Here is a 19,484-nt window from a genome sequence, read left to right on the forward strand (position 1 = left end):
TTATAATTAAGGAGGCAATTCTCTTTTTAAGATTTTAAAAAAGGAATAAACTATTGTATGCATAATAATAGTGTCACTAGTGTAAAAGCTAATTATTGGATCTCCAACTACTTGACTAGAAAAAAAAATCTATCTGTACTTGGTAGAAGAATATAGGAATTACCATATCAGATCAGATCAGTACTCCATCTAGTCTAATATCCTGTCTATGACTCTATGAGAGTCAGGGGAGGCATGGCCACGTGTAACCATGGAAGGCTTCGCTACTGCCCCCTTGTGGTTTTTCCTGCCATTCAGGACTGGGGTGATGTTTTATAAATCCTCCCATTAAGTGAGCTGGAGCCAATAGGTTTTGCTACCCCTTGTGTCTGACAATGATCAGGAAGGGGCTGAATGCCTACAAGGGGGTGTTGCATAAAGCTGGGTGAAACTTGGAATTTCCATTCAATGGGAAATTCTAACATTTTGAAAAAAATTTTGTTCTAATTCAGGAAGGTAGGGGTACCCCAGTGGGTCTCCCCATGTTGGGGAAGCCTGGGGAGTCATAGTCAGCTCTGGGAGACTTGAAGCCCTGAGAGTTCCAGTTCTAACTGGGGCTTTTAGGGTTTCCAGGGCTGTCAGGCTCCCTGCTGTATAGCAAGGGGAAGAGAAACCCTGAGGGCTCTGTCTCAAGCTGGGGATCTCAGAGCTTTCATTCTGGTTCTGTGGCAGGGAGCCTACAAGCGCTGGGGTCTCCAGCCCCAGGGTAATCTGTATGGCAGGGCTGCCCCGGAACTGGCCAAACCTGGAAGCCTGGGTTCCTCAGCAGCTTGGTAGATGAGTGGGCAGGAAACCAGGGAGTTGGGATCCTGCCTGTCTTTTGGTCAATGTTTGTTGAAAGGTTTTAATAAGTCTGATATAAAAAAATAATGTTTTCTCAAAAAAATTTCCAACCAGGTCAAGGGGTTGTACACCTTAAAAGATTGAGGTATCTTTAGAGGAGGTTTTGGAACAAATTGATAAATCATGCCTCACCAATCTATTAGAATTCTTTGAGGGAATCAACAAACATGTGGACCAAGGGGATCCAGTGGATATAGTGTACTTAGATTTTCAGAAAGCCTTTGACAAGGTCCCTCATCACAGGCTCTTACGCAAAGTAAGCTGCCATGGGATAAGAGGGAAGGTGCTGTCATGGATTGGTAACTGGCTAAAAGATAGGAAACAAAGGGCAGGTATAAATGGTCAGTTTTCAGAATGAAGAGAGGTAAATAGTGGTGTCCCCCAGGGGTCTGTTCTGGGACCAGTCCTATTCAACATATTCGTAAATGATCTGGAAAAAGTGGTAAGCAGTGAGGTGTCAAAATTTGCAGATGATTTAAAATTACTAAAGATAGTTAAGACCCAGGCAGACTGCGAAGAGCTACAAAAGGATCTCTCAAAACTGGGTGACTGGGCAACAAAATGGCAGATGAAATTTAATGTTGATAAATGCAAAGTAATGCACATTGGAAAACATAATCCCAACTATACATACAAAATGATGGGGTGTAAAATAGCTGTTACCACTCAAGAAGGAGATCTTGGAGTCATTGTGGATAGTTCTCTGAAAACATGCACTCAATGTGCAGCAGCAGTAAAAAAAAAAAGGAAACAAAATGCTGGGAATAATTAAGAAAGTGATAGATAATAGGACAGAAAATACCATGTTGCCTCTATATAAATCCATGGTACACCCACATCTGGAATACTGTGTGCAGATGTGGTCACCCCATCTCAAAAAAGATATATTGGAATTGGAAAAGGTTCAGAAAAAGGCAACAAAAATATTAGGGGTATAGAACGGCTTCTGTATGAGGAGAGATTAATAAGACGGGGACTTTTCAGCTTGGAAAAGAGACGGCTAAGGGGAGATTTGATTGAGGTCTATAAAATCATGACTGGTGTAGAGAAAGTAGATAAGGAAGTGTTGTTTACTACTTCTCATAACACAAGAACTAGGGGTCACCAAATGAAATTATTAGGCAGCAGGTTTAAAACAAATAAAAGGAAATATTTCTTCACACAACACACAGTCAATCTGTGGAACTCCTTGCCAGAGGATGTTGTGAAGGCCAGCACCATAACAACCTGTGGAACTCCTTGCCAGAGTATATTGTGAAGGTGAAGACCATAACCATTCAAAAAAGAATTAGATAAATTCATGGAGGATAGGTCCATCAGTGGCTATTAGCCAGGATAGGCAGGAATGGTGTTCCTAGCCTCTGTTTGCCAGAAGCTGGGAATGAGCAACAGGGGATGGATCATGTGATGATTACCTGTTCTGTTCATTCCCTCTGGGGCACCTGGCACTGGCCATTGTTGGAAGACAGGATACTTGGCTAGATGGACCTTTGGTCTGACCCAGTAGGGCCATTCTTATGTTCTTATGTACATCTTTATGTGCCTGAATACCTTTATAAATCTGGCCTTTTGTTCCGTTTTCCCCCTCAGTGGTCTTCAAATATCATCCATCAAGCCATATCCTGTCCTCAGTTTGCACACAAGGCTCTGTGGTTCCTTTCAGAGTTCCTGTGGTTCCTATTGTCCTACCTAATCGTCACAAAATTTATATGTCAGAATCAGAGATTTGAAAAACCAGATAAGAAACATTTTTTGCTTGCTTCAGGAGCTGGGGTTTTCTACTCCCAATAAAGAGCATAGCTTTACACAACTTTTGCATGATTCAAAATGACAGCTTGTAACTAAATTAAACCATACTCTGTGCCTTCCGTTTTCATTCGTAGGTGCAGGTTGTGAATTTTGCTACGGAGCACAACTGGGACTCTTTGGACTTTTACGATGGTGCTGACAACAATGCTCCAAGGCTTGGAAGTTATTCAGGTGAGTGAGTTAAGAAAGTGTATACTAAGTTATAGATGCAGCTCTTTATTGAAAACACAAAGCTTTTTGTAGTTCTTTTCTGTGTTTCTTCTGAAGGTGACAGTTCACACTTGTTATAGCCTTTGTTCCAGCCAACAGGGCCTTGAATTGTAATGCTGAAAACTTGAAAGATTTTTATAAAGACTATTACTTGTGTAATTTAGAGGGCCTCAAACTACATGCAACATTCCCATGGATGTCATCTCCTGCTGCTGTAATGATTAAGTGGTTTCATGCATATAGAAAAATAATGGCCTTAGGTTCCAAAAACACACTCCTGTATTTCTTGGCTAACGTATTCTGGTTTTTTTTTTTTTTTTTTAATGTTATTGTTTATTTAGTCCCCAGCCCTTACTGCAGGGGACTTGTGAGGGCACAAAACTTTAATAAATAGTTAACCATCCCATTCTCTGGCTGCCTTCTCCCTTAAATTAAATTAAAACCATACTTTACAGTTTAATATAAAGCACTGCCAATTAATATCCACCATTTCCCCAACCTTCAGCCAACCCTCTCATGAAAAGAAAACTCTTAATAGCTGTCACAATGCACAAAATGAAAGAGCACAAAAGTCCAGAACCAAAAGAAGCGTTTCTCTCTGTGTTTCTTGGCAGAAGAGTGTGAGTATCAGATTGATTCATTGATTTATCTTTAAAAAAAAATCTCCATTATCTCTTACAGTACAGCTTTTATCTTCTCTAGATCATCCACACCCTTTTTGCACTTTCTTCCATTCCACCCCTTCCTTATTTGTTAAATGCATCCAGGAACTACGCTATAAGGCCACTACCCTGTCCTCCAAAATCCTCCTCAATACCCATGTGTGCTTTGATATTGACAAGTAATAAGATGACTAACAATGGAGATGTGTTAAGAATTTCTTGTTATATTTAGTTGTAACTGTTCAGATCATAGTGATTATAGTATTTGCACCTTTCTTTTATGCCACTCCTAATAAATAATACTCCTTTTCCTAATAAAAGTGTGTGAGTGGGAAACCTGCAAATTAGACCATATGGCTCTAGTAACTACAGCTCTCGCCTCCAAGCTTGTGATACATTGAGCATGTTATCAAATCTCTAAGAGGAACTGGTATACAACAACACTCCCACAGTGATGCCCTCTAGCTGAAGCTGGTTATACAGTACATGCGGTGAACTTCTGTGCCTTTTTTATTTACATTTTTCTGGAAGAATATCATATAGCTACTTATGAATAACTCTGGATTTCATCTTTTAAGCATAGTCATAATGGAATAATATGTTACTTTCTCTTTTCAGGAACTACAATTCCTCCACTGCTCAACAGCACATCTAACAACTTATACCTAAACTTTCAGTCTGATATTAGTGTTTCAGCTGCTGGGTTTCATCTTGAATATACAGGTAATGCCCATAGAATAGATTAATTCAAAGAGTTTGTTGAAAGATGTTATTTTTCAGACATACATGTATGCTGTGAAGGGGTAAAGTTCAACCTGTTGCACACAATGAGCCAATCACTGATACCTTTGAAGTCAGTGGCAACCTTTAATTCCAATGGAAACAAGACTAGACCTGCAGTCTTTGTTGCTGGGAGTGGCATGTCTAATTCATTTTGCACTCCCCTTATGTTTTCCCATGTGTGAATGCTTTTCTGATTACACCATTGTGAGGAGTAAATGCAGGTTCGTACATAACACCTGCACAAAATTTTGAGTCCATAACCCAAGGCAAAAGAGACAAAGATTAAGTACTTTTTATGCATATTGTTATTACAGTAATTATAATAACCTTGTATTATTGGACTAATTCAGAATATTTACTTAGACACTGCCAATAATTTTAAATATATTATTAAATGTATTATTTGATACAGCAAAAAACCATTCCATTATGTAGATCTGAAAAGAGAACATTCATTTCTGAATTAATCTAGCCAAAGCACACTAATCTGTTGTACGATTCCACAACTAGTCAGTGAAGGAACTAAATGCTGTAATTATCTAATCAAATACACAAAATTCATTTAAAATAAGTTTTTCACATGGAAGAGAAGAGTCAGCAGCATAAGCATCATATTCCATCTAAAAACCTATATAGTTATAGACCATCTCTCAAAAAAGTGTCGCCAGTGTTTGTGGAAAACCGGAATGTCCATTGCAAAATGAAATGCTCTTGCACTAAAGCTAAGTGCTGTTAATATTGTTATTTTGTTATACTAGTGACTTGTACTACATCCTCTGCTAATTAAGAACAATCACTACCTTCATCACCTTCTGCTCCAAGTGTAAAGTATACTTCTTCGATCTTACCTTATCTAACATAAACACCTGTCAAAGTGTATATATAATTTATTAAAAAAAAAAGACGCACCAAAACAAAACACTTCATAGATTCATAGATTCTAGGACTGGAAGGGACCTCGAGAGGTCATCGAGTCCAGTCCCCTGCCCGCATGGCAGGACCAAATACTGTCTAGACCATCCCTGATAGACATTTATCTAACCTACTCTTAAATATTTCCAGAGATGGAGATTCCACAACCTCCCTAGGCAATTTATTCCAGTGTTTAACCACCCTGACAGTTAGGAACTTTTTCCTAATGTCCAACCTAGACCTCCCTTGCTGCAGTTTAAGCCCATTGCTTCTTGTTCTATCCTTAGAGGCTAAGGTGAACAAGTTTTCTCCCTCCTCCTTATGACACCCTTTTAGATACCTGAAAACTGCTATCATGTCCCCTCTCAGTCTTCTCTTTTCCAAACTAAACAAACCCAATTCTTTCAGCCTTCCTTCATAGGTCATGTTCTCAAGACCTTTAATGATTCTTGTTGCTCTTCTCTGGACCCTCTCCAATTTCTCCACATCTTTCTTGAAATGCGGTGCCCAGAACTGGACACAATACTCCAGCTGAGGCCTAACCAGAGCAGAGTAGAGCGGAAGAATGACTTCTCGTGTCTTGCTCACAACACACCTGTTAATACATCCCAGAATCATGTTTGCTTTTTTTGCAACAGCATCACACTGTTGACTCATATTTAGCTGATGGTCCACTATAACCCCTAGATCCCTTTCTGCCGTACTCCTTCCTAGACAGTCTCTTCCCATTCTGTATGTGTGAAACTGATTTTTTCTTCCTAAGTGGAGCACTTTGCATTTGTCTTTGTTAAACTTCATCCTGTTTAACTCAGACCATTTCTCCAATTTGTCCAGATCATTTTGAATTATGACCCTGTCCTCCAAAGCAGTTGCAATCCCTCCCAGTTTGGTATCATCCGCAAACTTAATAAGCGTACTTTCTATGCCAATATCTAAGTCGTTAATGAAGATATTGAACAGAGCCGGTCCTAAAACAGACCCCTGCGGAACCCCACTCGTTATGCCTTTCCAGCAGGATTGGGAACCATTAATAACAACTCTCTGAGTACGGTTATCCAGCCAGTTATGCACCCACCTTATAGTAGCCCCATCTAAATTGTATTTGCCTAGTTTATCGATAAGAATATCATGCGAGACCGTATCAAATGCCTTACTAAAGTCTAGGTATACCACATCCACAGCTTCTCCCTTATCCACAAGACTCGTTATCCGATCGAAGATAGCTATCAGATTGGTTTGACATGATTTGTTCTTTACAAATCCATGCTGGCTGTTCCCTATCACCTTACCACCTTCATTGAACACATCTTTTCCCTGGGGAAAAGATGAAAGCAATTAAAAGCCACATGTGGCAGATGTTAGTCATGTTGCTTAATGAAGTATTGGAAAGAGTTCAGATATGATGATGTGGATCGTATAAGAACCCGAACAGAAGAGAAGAGAATTATCTGAGAAATTCTCATTGTTGATGACAGTAGTAGTAATACAAGCGTCTTCTCATTTCTACTTATTTATAACAATAATTATTACAATATTTTATGATTAACCTGGATTGTCTCAGCCAGTCCTCGTGCAGGAATTCTGACAGTAATAGATAGAGTTCTTTACATTTTTCCTAAGTGCACAATTCCCTGTGCACTAATTGGTTCTGTTGACTGATATGTATAATTACTGATCTTCTGAGCAGTTTTACAGTATGCAAATCCAGTACTTTGATTGTTTGACAGTCTATATTAATTAGTCAGAAGGCAGGGTCTTGCACAATCACTACACGGTCATTTCTTTATAACTGTACACTTGGTATTGGTTATTGTAATTCTTCTGATCTGGTTAGATTCTGTACTCAGAATTTTCCAGCTGTTTTCCTTCTGAAAGGGTACTACCTCAACTTCTCACATGTTATTGAGTGATGAAGAAAAACTCCAGAATATAAATAAATACAGCATAATATTCAAACAAAATTAAATGAGACTGAACCTGATAAAAGGGAAAGTGGCCTTGCATTGGAATGCTGTGGATTGGAGTGCTAATGTATTCCTTGGATGTATAAAAAGTGGGGATAGGGAACTGGAATTACTTCTCCTTACAATATTGGTGAGGCAGAATACTGTGACAAGTTTTGTTGTCCACAATTTAAACTGGATGTTGAAAAATAGGAGTGTGTTTAGAGAGCTCAAAGAATGAACTGGTATCTAGAAAACACAGCTTACATTGAGAGACTTAAAGAGGTGAAACTATTATTTTATTGAAGAGGAGATTAAGAGATGACTTGATCAAGATCTATAAGTACTTACAAAAGGAGAAGATAACTGAGGATAGCACTCAATGTATTAGAAAAAGACAAAACAAGATCCAATAACTGGAAGTTGAAGCTAGATAAATTTAAATGGAAAACAAGTCACAAATTAACGAGTGGAACAGATAACCAAGGGATGTGGCACATTCTCCATTGCTCGGAGATATAGATATGGATATAAAAGATATTCTCTAATTCATCCACAAGTATTTGGTCTCTATGTAAGAATTATTGAGTGAAGAGCTATGATTTGTGGTATGCGGGTCAGATTAAATTATCATTATAATCCTTTCTGGCCTTGAAATCTATGAAATTTTATAGATCGTTTAAGTGAATCATCACCGAGGAAGAAATTAAGCTGTAAAAATTATGACAATTACTCATCAAGTATAATATTAAAATAATTAAACACAAAAGTGCTTATATAGTTTTAACTGTAGCATATACATAATCCGCAATTGTAAGAACAAATATGTAGGAGCATAAAAACATCACAATTTATTCTACAATATATGGAATCTCAAAAAATGAGTGTGTGTGTGTTTGCATGTGAGCACAGTCCTATATAACCATCAAAATAGTAGAACTTGTGTAATTGAGACTTAAAGACAATTCGAAACATGCTCTTCACACAGACACACACCATCACCACCACAAAACAATATTGTTCTATGCTGCTGGAATACTGTGAGAACCCATTCTCTGTCACAACAAAACAATGGTTATCAAGGATGGACCTCTGGATCCTGGTTCATCACATGTATTTGTTTAATGTGACAAGAAGACAAATTCTTCATTACATCGCACATGGTTTGATGGGAGTTGTTGTGGATCGGGAAAAGGCATCTTCAAATATTCCTTCTTATCTTAGCAAGGGATTGAGAGGGGTGATTTGATGAGAGGAGGTGGCCACTCCCTGGAAGAAGGCAATGGGGTACTAAGGCTTGTCTTCCTGCCTGCTCAGCGTGCACATAGTGGTTCTACTTGAGCCTGGGCTTTGGAGAGTAGAGTAGAATCTCCACTTTGCTTGGGCATGCATTGGCCAGTTTAGGAGGATGAGGGAGATGATTGGCTCCAGTGAAAGACCTCACCACCACTCCCCATAGTATGAATCCCCAAGCACACAAGAGTCATTTTTGCTGCTGGAAGGTGCCCCATTCCTCTGCCTTATAAGTGCTGTATCTGTCAGAGCTGGGTTCCCAGGCTTGTCAAGGGTCTAACACAATCACCTTTTGGGGTCAGAAAGGAACTTTTCCTTCTGGGCAATATTGGCAAGGTGGCTTTTCGGTTATTTGTTTTTTTTGTTTTTCCACTTTTCTCACAGTGTCTTGGAAGTAGGGGATAATAAGCATAGAAATAACACCCCATCCTTCAACACTCCCCCACCAAAAAATGGTATTGGGATCATCAATATGGTCCTAACTTCTGTCCAGTGTCTTTTGAGCATGATAAGAGGCTTTATGGTTCCAGTTTCTGGGGTAAACCTGAGCACATGACCCACAGGGACTGTGAGATCCTATCATGCCGTGAGATGAGGGGAAATTTTAAGTCTTTTAAGAATGAGCCCCCATTATCTGTCCCCTTGTATTCCTTCGTGGTGGGAAGGTGGTGGGATTCTGCAGTGTGCTGAATCATGATTTTGATAGCAGAATGTTGGCAAAGGAAATCAACCCTCATTCTTTGGTTGCATTGCATTAAGACAAGATGGTAAGTGGTTGGTTTGTTTGTAATTCATTAGAGTGTCAGACATTTGTGTTGCATGTTCCAAGTAAATTAGATCAGGGTAGGTGATCACTTGAAAGTGGGCATTTTGTAGTAGAGCAGATACTTTATTTTAGCACTAGTTCTTCTTCTGTATTTACACTGTCATTGCATAGAAACAGATATGAAGATAATTAGGGTGTGAGAAAACCTACTATAAATATGCTGATACAATATACCAGGGGTCGGCAACCTCTGGCACGCGGCTCGCCAGGGTAAGCGCCCTTGCAGGCCGGGCCAGTTTGTTTACCTGCCACGTCTGCAGGTTCGGCCGATCGCGGCTCCCACTGGCCACGATTCACCGCTCCAGGCCAATGGGGACTGCGGAAAGTGGAGCGGGCCGAGGTATGTGCTGGCCAGTGGGAGCCGCGATCTAGCAATATAAGTGCATTTAAAAAGTGATATACTACAGCTTGCTTTTTTAGGATAAGAATTAGTGTCTCAATTATATGTTAAAAAATCATCATCTTAGTTCCTAAATAGCAGGCATTTAAGTTGGATTTCTGTTTTTCTATTTTGGTGTTATCAATAAAACTAGTACTGATGCTATTATAATATTAGGCTGATGACACTTCTTAGAGATATGCAAAATACATCTCATAAAGGACCTAATTTATGTGGCATATTTTGTATGCCACTAAGAACTCTATCAGCTTTCAATTTGAATATACTATATAAATGCACTTTTTTAAAGAGAAAAACTAAATGTTCTCTGAAAATTCCAGGTGAAACACTTCCAGATGAAGCAATCAGTCACTTAATAGGTTTTCAGACATACAAATGCCAATGATGCCAATATTTTGACAAGGAAATCCCACAAAATTCCCCCCTTAGCATACATACCAGGAGCATATGCTTATAGTCCTTGATGTAACAAATCACTTCATTGTATTCCTAACTTTAAGCCTGTTAGCAATGAGTAGAATTACTCATGCTTAATTTTAAGAACATGCTTAACTACTTTGCAGGATTGATGCCATGAAGAAGGTCTGTGGAGGCCATTTCTTTTTCCCTCATGACAGTATAAAGACATATCAATTCTTGCCAAACATACTTTCTATTACAACTTTGTGCCTACTTTCTAATCGCACAAAACCGAACACCCTTGCCCCGTCCCTTCTCCGAAGCCCAACCCCCCACACTCCATCCCCCCTCCCTGCGTTTCTCGCTCTCCCTCACCCTCACTCACTCACTCACTCACTCATTTTCACCGGGCTGAGGAGGGTCCCTTTTCGACCAGGTGTTCCAGTTGAAAACCGGACACCTGGCAACCCTAATTTACATCTTTATTGGAAATGTCTATACTGGTGTTCAGTGTGTCTCCTCTTATTTGTCTCTTCTTTAAACAGTCCCAGTCTTATCAGCCTCTCATAGAGAGGTTGTTGCAATCATTCTCAGTACCCATCTTAAAACACCCATCTATTTCTGCTATATCCTATTGTAGATAGCATGAGAGTATTCACTACAGTGGTGCTATATTATTTTCTGAAGTATGTGGATATAATGGGGAAAATGTTTAACATGAGACGATGGCTTCTGTTTAGTTAAGGCTTGCTTAGATATGACGTCATGAAAGACTGCATGGTTGAATAAAAATTACCTAACACTGAACTAGAGGAACGGGCAAGAACCTGTATAGAAAGGTCCTCCTCACTGGGGGGGAGAAGGGGGTTAACACCTCACATTTTGTGCAGTCTGGTTTACTCCAAAAGAAAGACATTTTTGTTTTCAGAAGTATTTTTTATGAGCCACAAGAATAACTCATTGCTGAAAGCTGTGTAAACACAGGTTGGCAGAATTTTAACAGTGGGCTCCTGGAGGCACCTGAGAGCCACCTTGCACTTGCCGATATGCAGCATCAGCCAATATGCAGAGCAGTTTATAACTGAAAACAGATGAAGTTTACACTCTAATTGCTAAACTTTTCAACTTTTCACAGCTATAGGTTTGGACTCTTGCCCCGAACCACAGACCCCTAGCAATGGAATTAAAATTGGAGATAGATACATGGTTGGAGATGTGGTCTCTTTCCACTGTGATCAGGGATATTCCCTTCAGGTAGGTCAATTTTACAGTTTCAAAAATCTGTCTTTCACTTCTTCCATATTTTTATGTCCAAGTTCTTCTATATCAACTCCACACTGAAAATGTCATCATACTAGATTAGATTATGGTTTTGCAGGGCTGATCAATCTCTTTGTGTCAAATGTATGATCTACCACTATCCAACTGTCCTCCAAAAAGTGGGTGTGTACTTGGGCGGCTAGCCCAAGCCACTGCCTGTGCTCCCCTGGCTACACTGCTCTTTTTAGTGCACTAGCTTGAGCAGAGCTAGCACAGCTACATCTGTGTGAGCTGGGAATCGCACTGCCAGCTCCAAGTGCAGATATAGCCTAAAATTCTCCCTCATATCCTAACTTTCCTCTGTTGAGGCAGGGGGTCCTTTACACCCTTAATGGTACAACAGGATTTTCCTCTTAATAATAAGCACAGTTACTAAGGTCTCTGTTGTCCAGTAAAGAAACTATTAGGAATCCTGTTCTATACTGGGCAGCCAGAGTGAGTTATATGGGATGACTAGTATGCCTAAGTTGACACCATGTGTATATATGGTTTCAGTGTTTTCTATGTTTGCAGCTCATGAAGATTTAGAAATACCAACCACAGTCAAATCTTTAACATAGATCTGTAAATCTTAAGGAGCAGAATCTGGTTCACTTTCTGGCTTTGGTTATGTAAGTGGTAGCCATGAAGTTCCTTGCTCCCTCTGCTTAGCAACAGGAGGTAGCATGAATGACAGCAATAGAAAGTATGTACGCTCAGGATGGCAGAGCTTTTGCAACAGGAATGTTTGTTTTCCCTCCTTGCCATTATATTCCTTGCTCATCCTCACTCAGTTCTGCAAACTGCTATTTGGGTTTGGGACTTCTGTCCTCATCCTTCCTCATACCCCTCCCCCCCGCCAGCCTTGGGACCATCTGAATGCTGTGATTTCCCTACCTTTCGAAATTAGCTGATGGGGCCTCTGCCTCTCCTAATGCTTTTCTTGCAGCTTCAACTGTGACCTTCTGGAGGTCTCCGTTTATTCTTTATGTTGCCTAGAAAAGGAAGGCAGCATGAGGATGATTGTAGGAGGCCGCCATTAAGGAGCAACACAACAATTATTTCTGTATATTTTCACCTTTGTTTTATTTCATACAAAAATATTGGAGCATGAATAGATGAGTCACACTGAACATGTGAAAAAAAAATGTAATAATTAACAGCATAGACCGTACAAACACACACACAAACAATCCCATTGGACTGTTTTGCCGTCACATACAGTATGATATTGTCACTTTGGTTTTGTGTCAACTCTGAGCTGATAGCATGCAGTAAGACGGAAATGTTTTCTTTCTCTCCTAGGAAAGAAGATAAGTGGGCCGCAGACTAATTAATAAATTGCCCTAAATTACTGTGTGTGGGCTTTACAAATACTCAGTTCCTACAGATACTGTAGGCTTTGAACTGCAATACAGCTTTAACAATAAAAGCAGCTCATTTCAAATCAAGGTTGCACAAATAGTTCTAACAAGATCATCTTGAAATATACACTCTATAATTTTCCAGAAGAGCCCAGATGCATTATAGTTCTTTTAACTTTCTGTTTGATATCCCGTCCCAGACATTCATGATTACATAAGAGATGCTGAGCCAGATAGTGGCTGTCTCTGGGTGTGTCATGGAACCATCTTGATTTGGATTGTCTTGATACACCAAAGGAGGAACTTTAGAACATTTATGGCACATATTTTGTTGTAAAAGAGCACTACTTCTTAGAGAGAACAGTACTGTAACTCTAATGTTTTAATTTCTGGACACTTAAACCAATTTGTTTTTCTGTCAGGAGTGGCTTAATCCTTTAGAAAACATTTTTCTTGACCTAAATGTAAATATCTTTGCCAAATCTGCTAAAACATCAGTATTGGAATACACTAATAATTAAACAATACTGAATTGCTTTAGTTGGATTTGGATCTTGAGTTTTTAACCTTTACAGTGTGATTCAGCTCATCAAAATGTTATGGCTAGTATCACAGAATTCAAGCCTGTATTCTTAGTACCAGCAATAAAATTATAAACCATGGAGCCATTTGTTAAAGGGGTGGATAGTCACACAAGTAAGGGTTACATGTTCCGGTAAAGTACAAACTACAAAATAAGAATAGAGGTAAAACTTTTTATAAGCTCTTCCTTTTTATTCATATTGATGTTGTCAAGAAATATCACTGCATGTTATTTTAAGTAGTGTACTGTATTTGTAAAATGCATTAATATATGTCTTGTCTTGTCATTGTAGGGACATTCACATATTACCTGTATGCCTGGACCAGTGAGAAGATGGAATTACCCTATTCCAATATGTTTAGGTATGTTTATTGTATATAAAATTTGCTTCTTCAGTTTGCCAGACTGAAAATTATGCAAGACTTGGAGATAAAGGGTGTTTGATTATGGAATACACATCCAATGGAGATCAGGCCAATCTGTAGTCAGAGTGCACTGTGAAACTGTCCTCTTTGGCAAAGCTTTCCCACAATAGTCAAATATGTGGAAGAAAGGAGGAAATATGTCCCAAGTAGAACCTCCTCTACCAGGGAAGGGAGAAGAGCAGAAGACTTATCAATTTCTCCAGGGACCTCTTTAGGCAGAGATAATGTATCTATTAGATACTACACTGGTGAGTTCTATAGAAAACTATAAAAAAAAAAAAAGAAAAAAAGAAAGAAAGAAAGAAAGAAAGAAAGAAAGAAAGAAAGAAAGAAAGAAAGAAAGAAAGAAAGAAAGTGTGATGTGATTAAAATTGAAATCTCACCTGTAACTACCATCTACAAGTATCTCCCTCATTTTGCAGCACAATGTGGTGGTGCTATGTCTGACTTCAGTGGAGTGATTCTTAGCCCTGGGTTTCCTGGAAACTATCCCAGCAGTTTAGATTGCACATGGACAATAAAGCTACCTATTGGGTTTGGTATGTATCCTTTCAAGAATTATCTTGTCTCCTGTGTTTATAGCTTTAAAATACTTAACAATTTTTTAAAATATTTTATATATTTATATTGCCCCACAGATTTCTGCCAGTAGATTTAAAATACATTTTAAAGATTAGCAGTGTCATAAAACCGAGAATCAGGTTATAGGGCTTGTGCATAAAGAAAACAATGATAAAATTTCCCCAAAACTACTGTCAATTGCTTGTATCTGCTTTTAAATATATAACTAGTTTACTATTTTTAAAGTTTACCCCATCCTTAGTCATTTTATATTTATAGTATGTATGTTATTTTATGCACATAGTACACCGAATAATGAATAAATAAAGCTAGAAACAAAACCGTATGAAATAAAAAATACTGAAAAAAGTTTAGTACTAAATTAATTCTCCAACACACTTTCTGCACTTATGTTCAGTGTTACAAAACCCACTCACTGTGACAGAGATGCATCTACGTTGGTGCCCAGGAACCTTTTACTTCTAAGAGTGGATCTGCAAAAATTGGTGTTAAATGGATGCCAATTAATTATCCGGTAAATTATAGACTTCTGGTCAGAGAAGAGAATTCTTCTCCCTTCCCTGCCAGGCTGATAAGTAGCACAACAGGATTTTTTCTCCCCATCCAAGCACTAGTAAAAGAACAACCTCTGTTCAGTTAACATTTAAATAGAAGATCTGGGCAACAGACTCAATGCTATAATAGACTTTATCACAATGTCCCATGGACTTCAATAGGGATGAAACCAGTAGGGTTCTATGGAAAATAAATATGTCTTTAGAACTTACTGTTAAACACCAAATAAATTTACCCATGAAGTGTCATTGGGCCAGAGAGAGAATGCCCTGATGTCCTATCGATTCTTACACTCACTTGGGAGATTGGAGACCCAGCTTCAAGTTCCTTTTCCAATGAATATTTATTTATGCAAAAGGTGAGACAGAATCCCACTCCCGAATAGCCAGGGCATTCACATGGGATGCATGAGCAAGGCAGAGTACGGAGTTGAACCTAGGCCTCCTACAGTCAAGGTGACTGCACTCACCACCTGCCTATTTTGGTTTCTTGTGCCCAAAATTTCTTTTTGCCTTTTTTTTAAATCCATAAGTGCTCAATTTTGTCCCAATGCTAAATGGGAAAAGTTTTGAAATCTTGAAATGTTTTGTGGGACACGAAAACTATTTCCCACACCGTTGTATATATTCAAGAATATTAAACTTAACATAATTCTTCCTGAACGAAATGCATCTTTGGGGCCTGGGCACACGTTATTTTCGGCTACATGATAGACCTATCCAAATAAAATAATTTGAGAACCATTTCCCCCCCAGAAAATATCAGAAAACAGTGCCGGTCATCCATATTATTCATTGTCTATTGTTGTCCCTTTGCTGTGATTTCATATTAATGAGTTAAGAGCCATTTCACCTTTAAAAATACACTTGGTATGTTGTATACAAATGGTTTCTAATTAATATATTTGAAAATTACTGACACAGAAACACACACATGCAAAAGAACATCATTAAGGTTGTAAAGTCAAGCACTCAAAGGTAGGAAATTCCAGAATTAAGGATGCCACTTGTGCATTATGCATATGTTTTATGATTCAGTCTTTAAATTACATGTCCACATACTATTTTTTTTTCTACAGCACCCCTGCCATTCAATAGGACTTAAGCACATGATTAAGTGCTTTTTGAATAAGGGTACTTTCCTGAGTTGGAATTTTTGGTTACAGGCTTTTTTAAATTTTCAAATAATCTTTATCTTAACCACTGTTTGTGTGATAAGGTACTAAAAACAAAGGGCACTTAATTTACAGTTATTTTCAATTATTGTTAATTAAATGTGAATATCCAGTCATGGCTGATTTGCAATTGATTTAAATGGATATTTCATTTGATATTTTGCTATTTTTTCTGAGATTTTTGGCCTGATTATATTTAAAAAAATGTTTGTTGTGCATTGTATGCCTAATTCAGGGGAGGCTAATAAACTTATGGATCAGTTAATGGAGGGTGTTCAAAGTATAAAGGTCCATTGAAAAAATATAAAGACATTCATGAGGCAAACAAGCACAATATTGAGTCAAAATGAAAGGGTGACAGAATTTCAATGAAAGTGGACAGGTAGGGAGGACAGCAATGGTTTTTAAAAGGACTTGAAGGAGATGGCAAAAAGTTTGAACTTGATATAGTGGAAGAGAGCCCCAATGGAGTAATTAAAAGAGAGGGGGGCCATTGTGACTTGAGTGACAGGCAACAAAGATGATTTCAGAGCTGCCATTTGCATAGAGTGGAAGGGTGAGCGTGGAATATGAAAGTCAAGGAGGCTAGAGGGGAGGAAATGGCACTTATCAAGCACTCATCAATGATTATGAGGCATTTGAAGTTTTAGGTCTGTGAACTGAAATAAATTACCAACTCTAGAAATGTTACAGAACAAGAAAGGGGCAAGGTTTGGACACAGCCTGGTTGCAGGGTGTGAGAGAAAGAGAGTTTATGAGCCTGAATGACTAGATGGAAGGTGGTTTTGCCAACAGGAACAGAGAATGGGGGGAATGGATGTTATTTTAGAGGGGAAAAACAGGGGGTTTAGTTTTAGTCATGTTAACCTAAACTTGGAAGGATGGCAGAACCAAAGAAGGAAAGAACAAATTTATAATGGAAGAAGTCTATATGTTGTTATGAGATTTTCTCCAAAGCAAATACAGCATAGGTACAGAGGCAGAAGTAATTGTAATTAAATCATGTACTAAATTTGTTCCTATAGAATATAAATGTTACATGACTCAGAAAACTATTCACAATGCTTGCATTGTATCCGGAAAGAAATCTCTAGAGATTGCAGTGACCAATACTATTTAAATATTAAGATTTAGATAGTTACAAAATTATTAATGATTATTCAATAATTATATTGACATTATATGTCTTAATTGAACATTATATGAAATCATGATGATTGTCTTTGCCAGAACCACCAAAGGGGCTCAATCATCTTTGTAATGAAAGCACTGCATTATCATTGTACAGTGGCATTAAATCACTTCAGACAAAATAGAAATGCTGCTTTATTGTACCTTATTCAGAACAACATAAAAAGGGAAAATGCTTAACAGGTCCAGTATCCTCTATTTTGGTTGAGCAGTTCCCCCTCCTGCTGTCCCCTAATAATTGTAACAAATCATATGGAGGAGATAGATAATCTGCAACTCATCTCGTAAACTCTTTTGTTGTTCCTCATTGAATCAAAGATGCAGAAATGTCTCATTATTTACAAGAGCATCCTTCAGCACAGTGTATAGGGAATTAAATATAGGAACTGCATTTCTAATTCCTACTGTGAAGTGCTGAAAAATGTATCCCATAATGTTAGAGTACACCCTTTTTTGAACGACTGAAATAAATTATGTATATGGTATTTATTGATTTGTACCTAGTGCCCCCTATAAAAAAATCAAAGCACTCTGAAGTATATTATTTAGAGATCACTTTATCTACCAATGAAATGAATATTTTTCTTGGATGGAACACAACTGAAATGAAAGGTACAATTGAGGTTATTAGACTGTAATTACCAACAGTGAAATTTGGCAAAGATATTAGGAATAAAATCCTTAGTTTTGCAAAACATGCCATGGAATCTTTAATTACCTCAAAGGTCCAGTCCTTGGTTTGTATGTCTTTGGAGAGACAGCACTTTCAACATCAGTATTCTTTCTCTTGCTGGGGCATTAGGTTTAGTAATTACTGTACGAAGAGGAAAGACTGTTTTTTATTGAGTAACCAACATGACATCCTGCAGTATAATTGTAATTGTTTAATACCACCAATACATGAATTTCTAATGTCCATCTGTATATAATTTACATAATTGATCTTTATTCATTGGATACCAAATGCTTTTGTTTGCCCATATTGTTTTTCAGGTGTGCATTTGCAATTCGTAAATTTCTCAACTGAGACAATACATGATTACTTAGAAGTAAGAAGTGGATCTACAGAAACTAGTACTGTTATTGGGAGACTTAGTGGTCCTCAGTTACCAGCTTCTCTGTTTAGTACAACTCATGAAACCAGCTTATATTTTCACAGTGACTACTCACAGAACAAACAAGGGTTTCATATTATATACCAAGGTGAGTGATTTGATACACTTATGTGTGAACAAGCTGATTGTTATAGCTATTTTTTCATTGTTAGAAAATAAATATGAAGGCTTATTCTGGAAAAGATTTGTGCATGATTCAAAAACAAAGTGTTATGCGCAATTTAATAAATGTGGCACTGTGGTGGGATGCAGAGGCTACTTAACAATTCAGAGCAAATAATCGTTCAGGGGGAAAAAATGAAGATGAGTACTATATACATTTAAAGTACAGTGGGAATGTATGAAGACTAATAATTGCCTGTGTTGGAAGTGGACAGTACATTGTAGATCATATTCCTACTCCTTTAAAAATAAGGTGTAGGATATTTAACAGTAAAATGGGCCTTAATATCATTGTCTGGCTATGCCAGAAGAAGGACAGGAGACACTGGATGTTGTTTAATTAGGCCATAACTTTATTCCTAAATATCAGGGTGTACATGGCGGATAAAAGTGTGGGGTGCAGGTAATTCTATAATCATTTACATATACCGGGGGAGGGCGAGACTGCTGACAGTCCTCCCTGTTTACCCATCTTGGTCCCCAGCCAACCCATTGCTGGGGACCAGTCACCCCCCCCCCAATCAAATGAGGGTTGAGGGGAGTAAGAAAGGAAAAAAGGAGTACCAGTCATAGGAGCCCTGAACTCTCACTATTTCTCCTCCTTTAAAGAGTACCTCATATAAATCTTTTACCAATCCATTTTATCTGACCACTGTATCCCTTCCCTACAGAGTACCTGCCCCATACTCACATAATGAGTTGCAACATTGTAGTCTAACCCCCATTTCATATATGCCCCAAACCAGCTGTGGGAAAGGCGAAAAACCTCCACCTTGCCTTCCCAGCCCCCCAAGAAAGGAGCATAAGAACATAAGCATGGCCATACTGGGTCTACCCAATGGTCCATCAAGCCTAGTATCCTGTCTTCTGACAGTGGCTGATGCCAGATACTTCAGAGGGAATGAACAGAACAGG

At 38.4% G+C, this 19,484-nt stretch overlaps 1 protein-coding gene across 3 annotated transcripts in view; it reads left to right on the forward strand.

The window, feature by feature from the left end:
- Nucleotides 1-19,484, forward strand: part of CSMD3 (CUB and Sushi multiple domains 3) — a 1,171,353-nt gene that overhangs the window by 989,913 nt on the left and 161,956 nt on the right. For all 3 annotated transcript variants that reach the window (XM_065399724.1, XM_065399725.1, XM_065399726.1), the window contains 6 exons: nt 2,766-2,862; nt 4,182-4,286; nt 11,255-11,373; nt 13,658-13,727; nt 14,213-14,329; nt 18,286-18,495. In XM_065399724.1, the coding sequence (XP_065255796.1) occupies nt 2,766-2,862; nt 4,182-4,286; nt 11,255-11,373; nt 13,658-13,727; nt 14,213-14,329; nt 18,286-18,495 (718 nt within the window). The remainder of the gene's footprint in view (nt 1-2,765; nt 2,863-4,181; nt 4,287-11,254; nt 11,374-13,657; nt 13,728-14,212; nt 14,330-18,285; nt 18,496-19,484) is intronic.

This window comes from Emys orbicularis, chromosome 2 (assembly GCF_028017835.1).
Source record: "Emys orbicularis isolate rEmyOrb1 chromosome 2, rEmyOrb1.hap1, whole genome shotgun sequence".
NCBI lineage: Eukaryota > Metazoa > Chordata > Testudines > Emydidae > Emys > Emys orbicularis.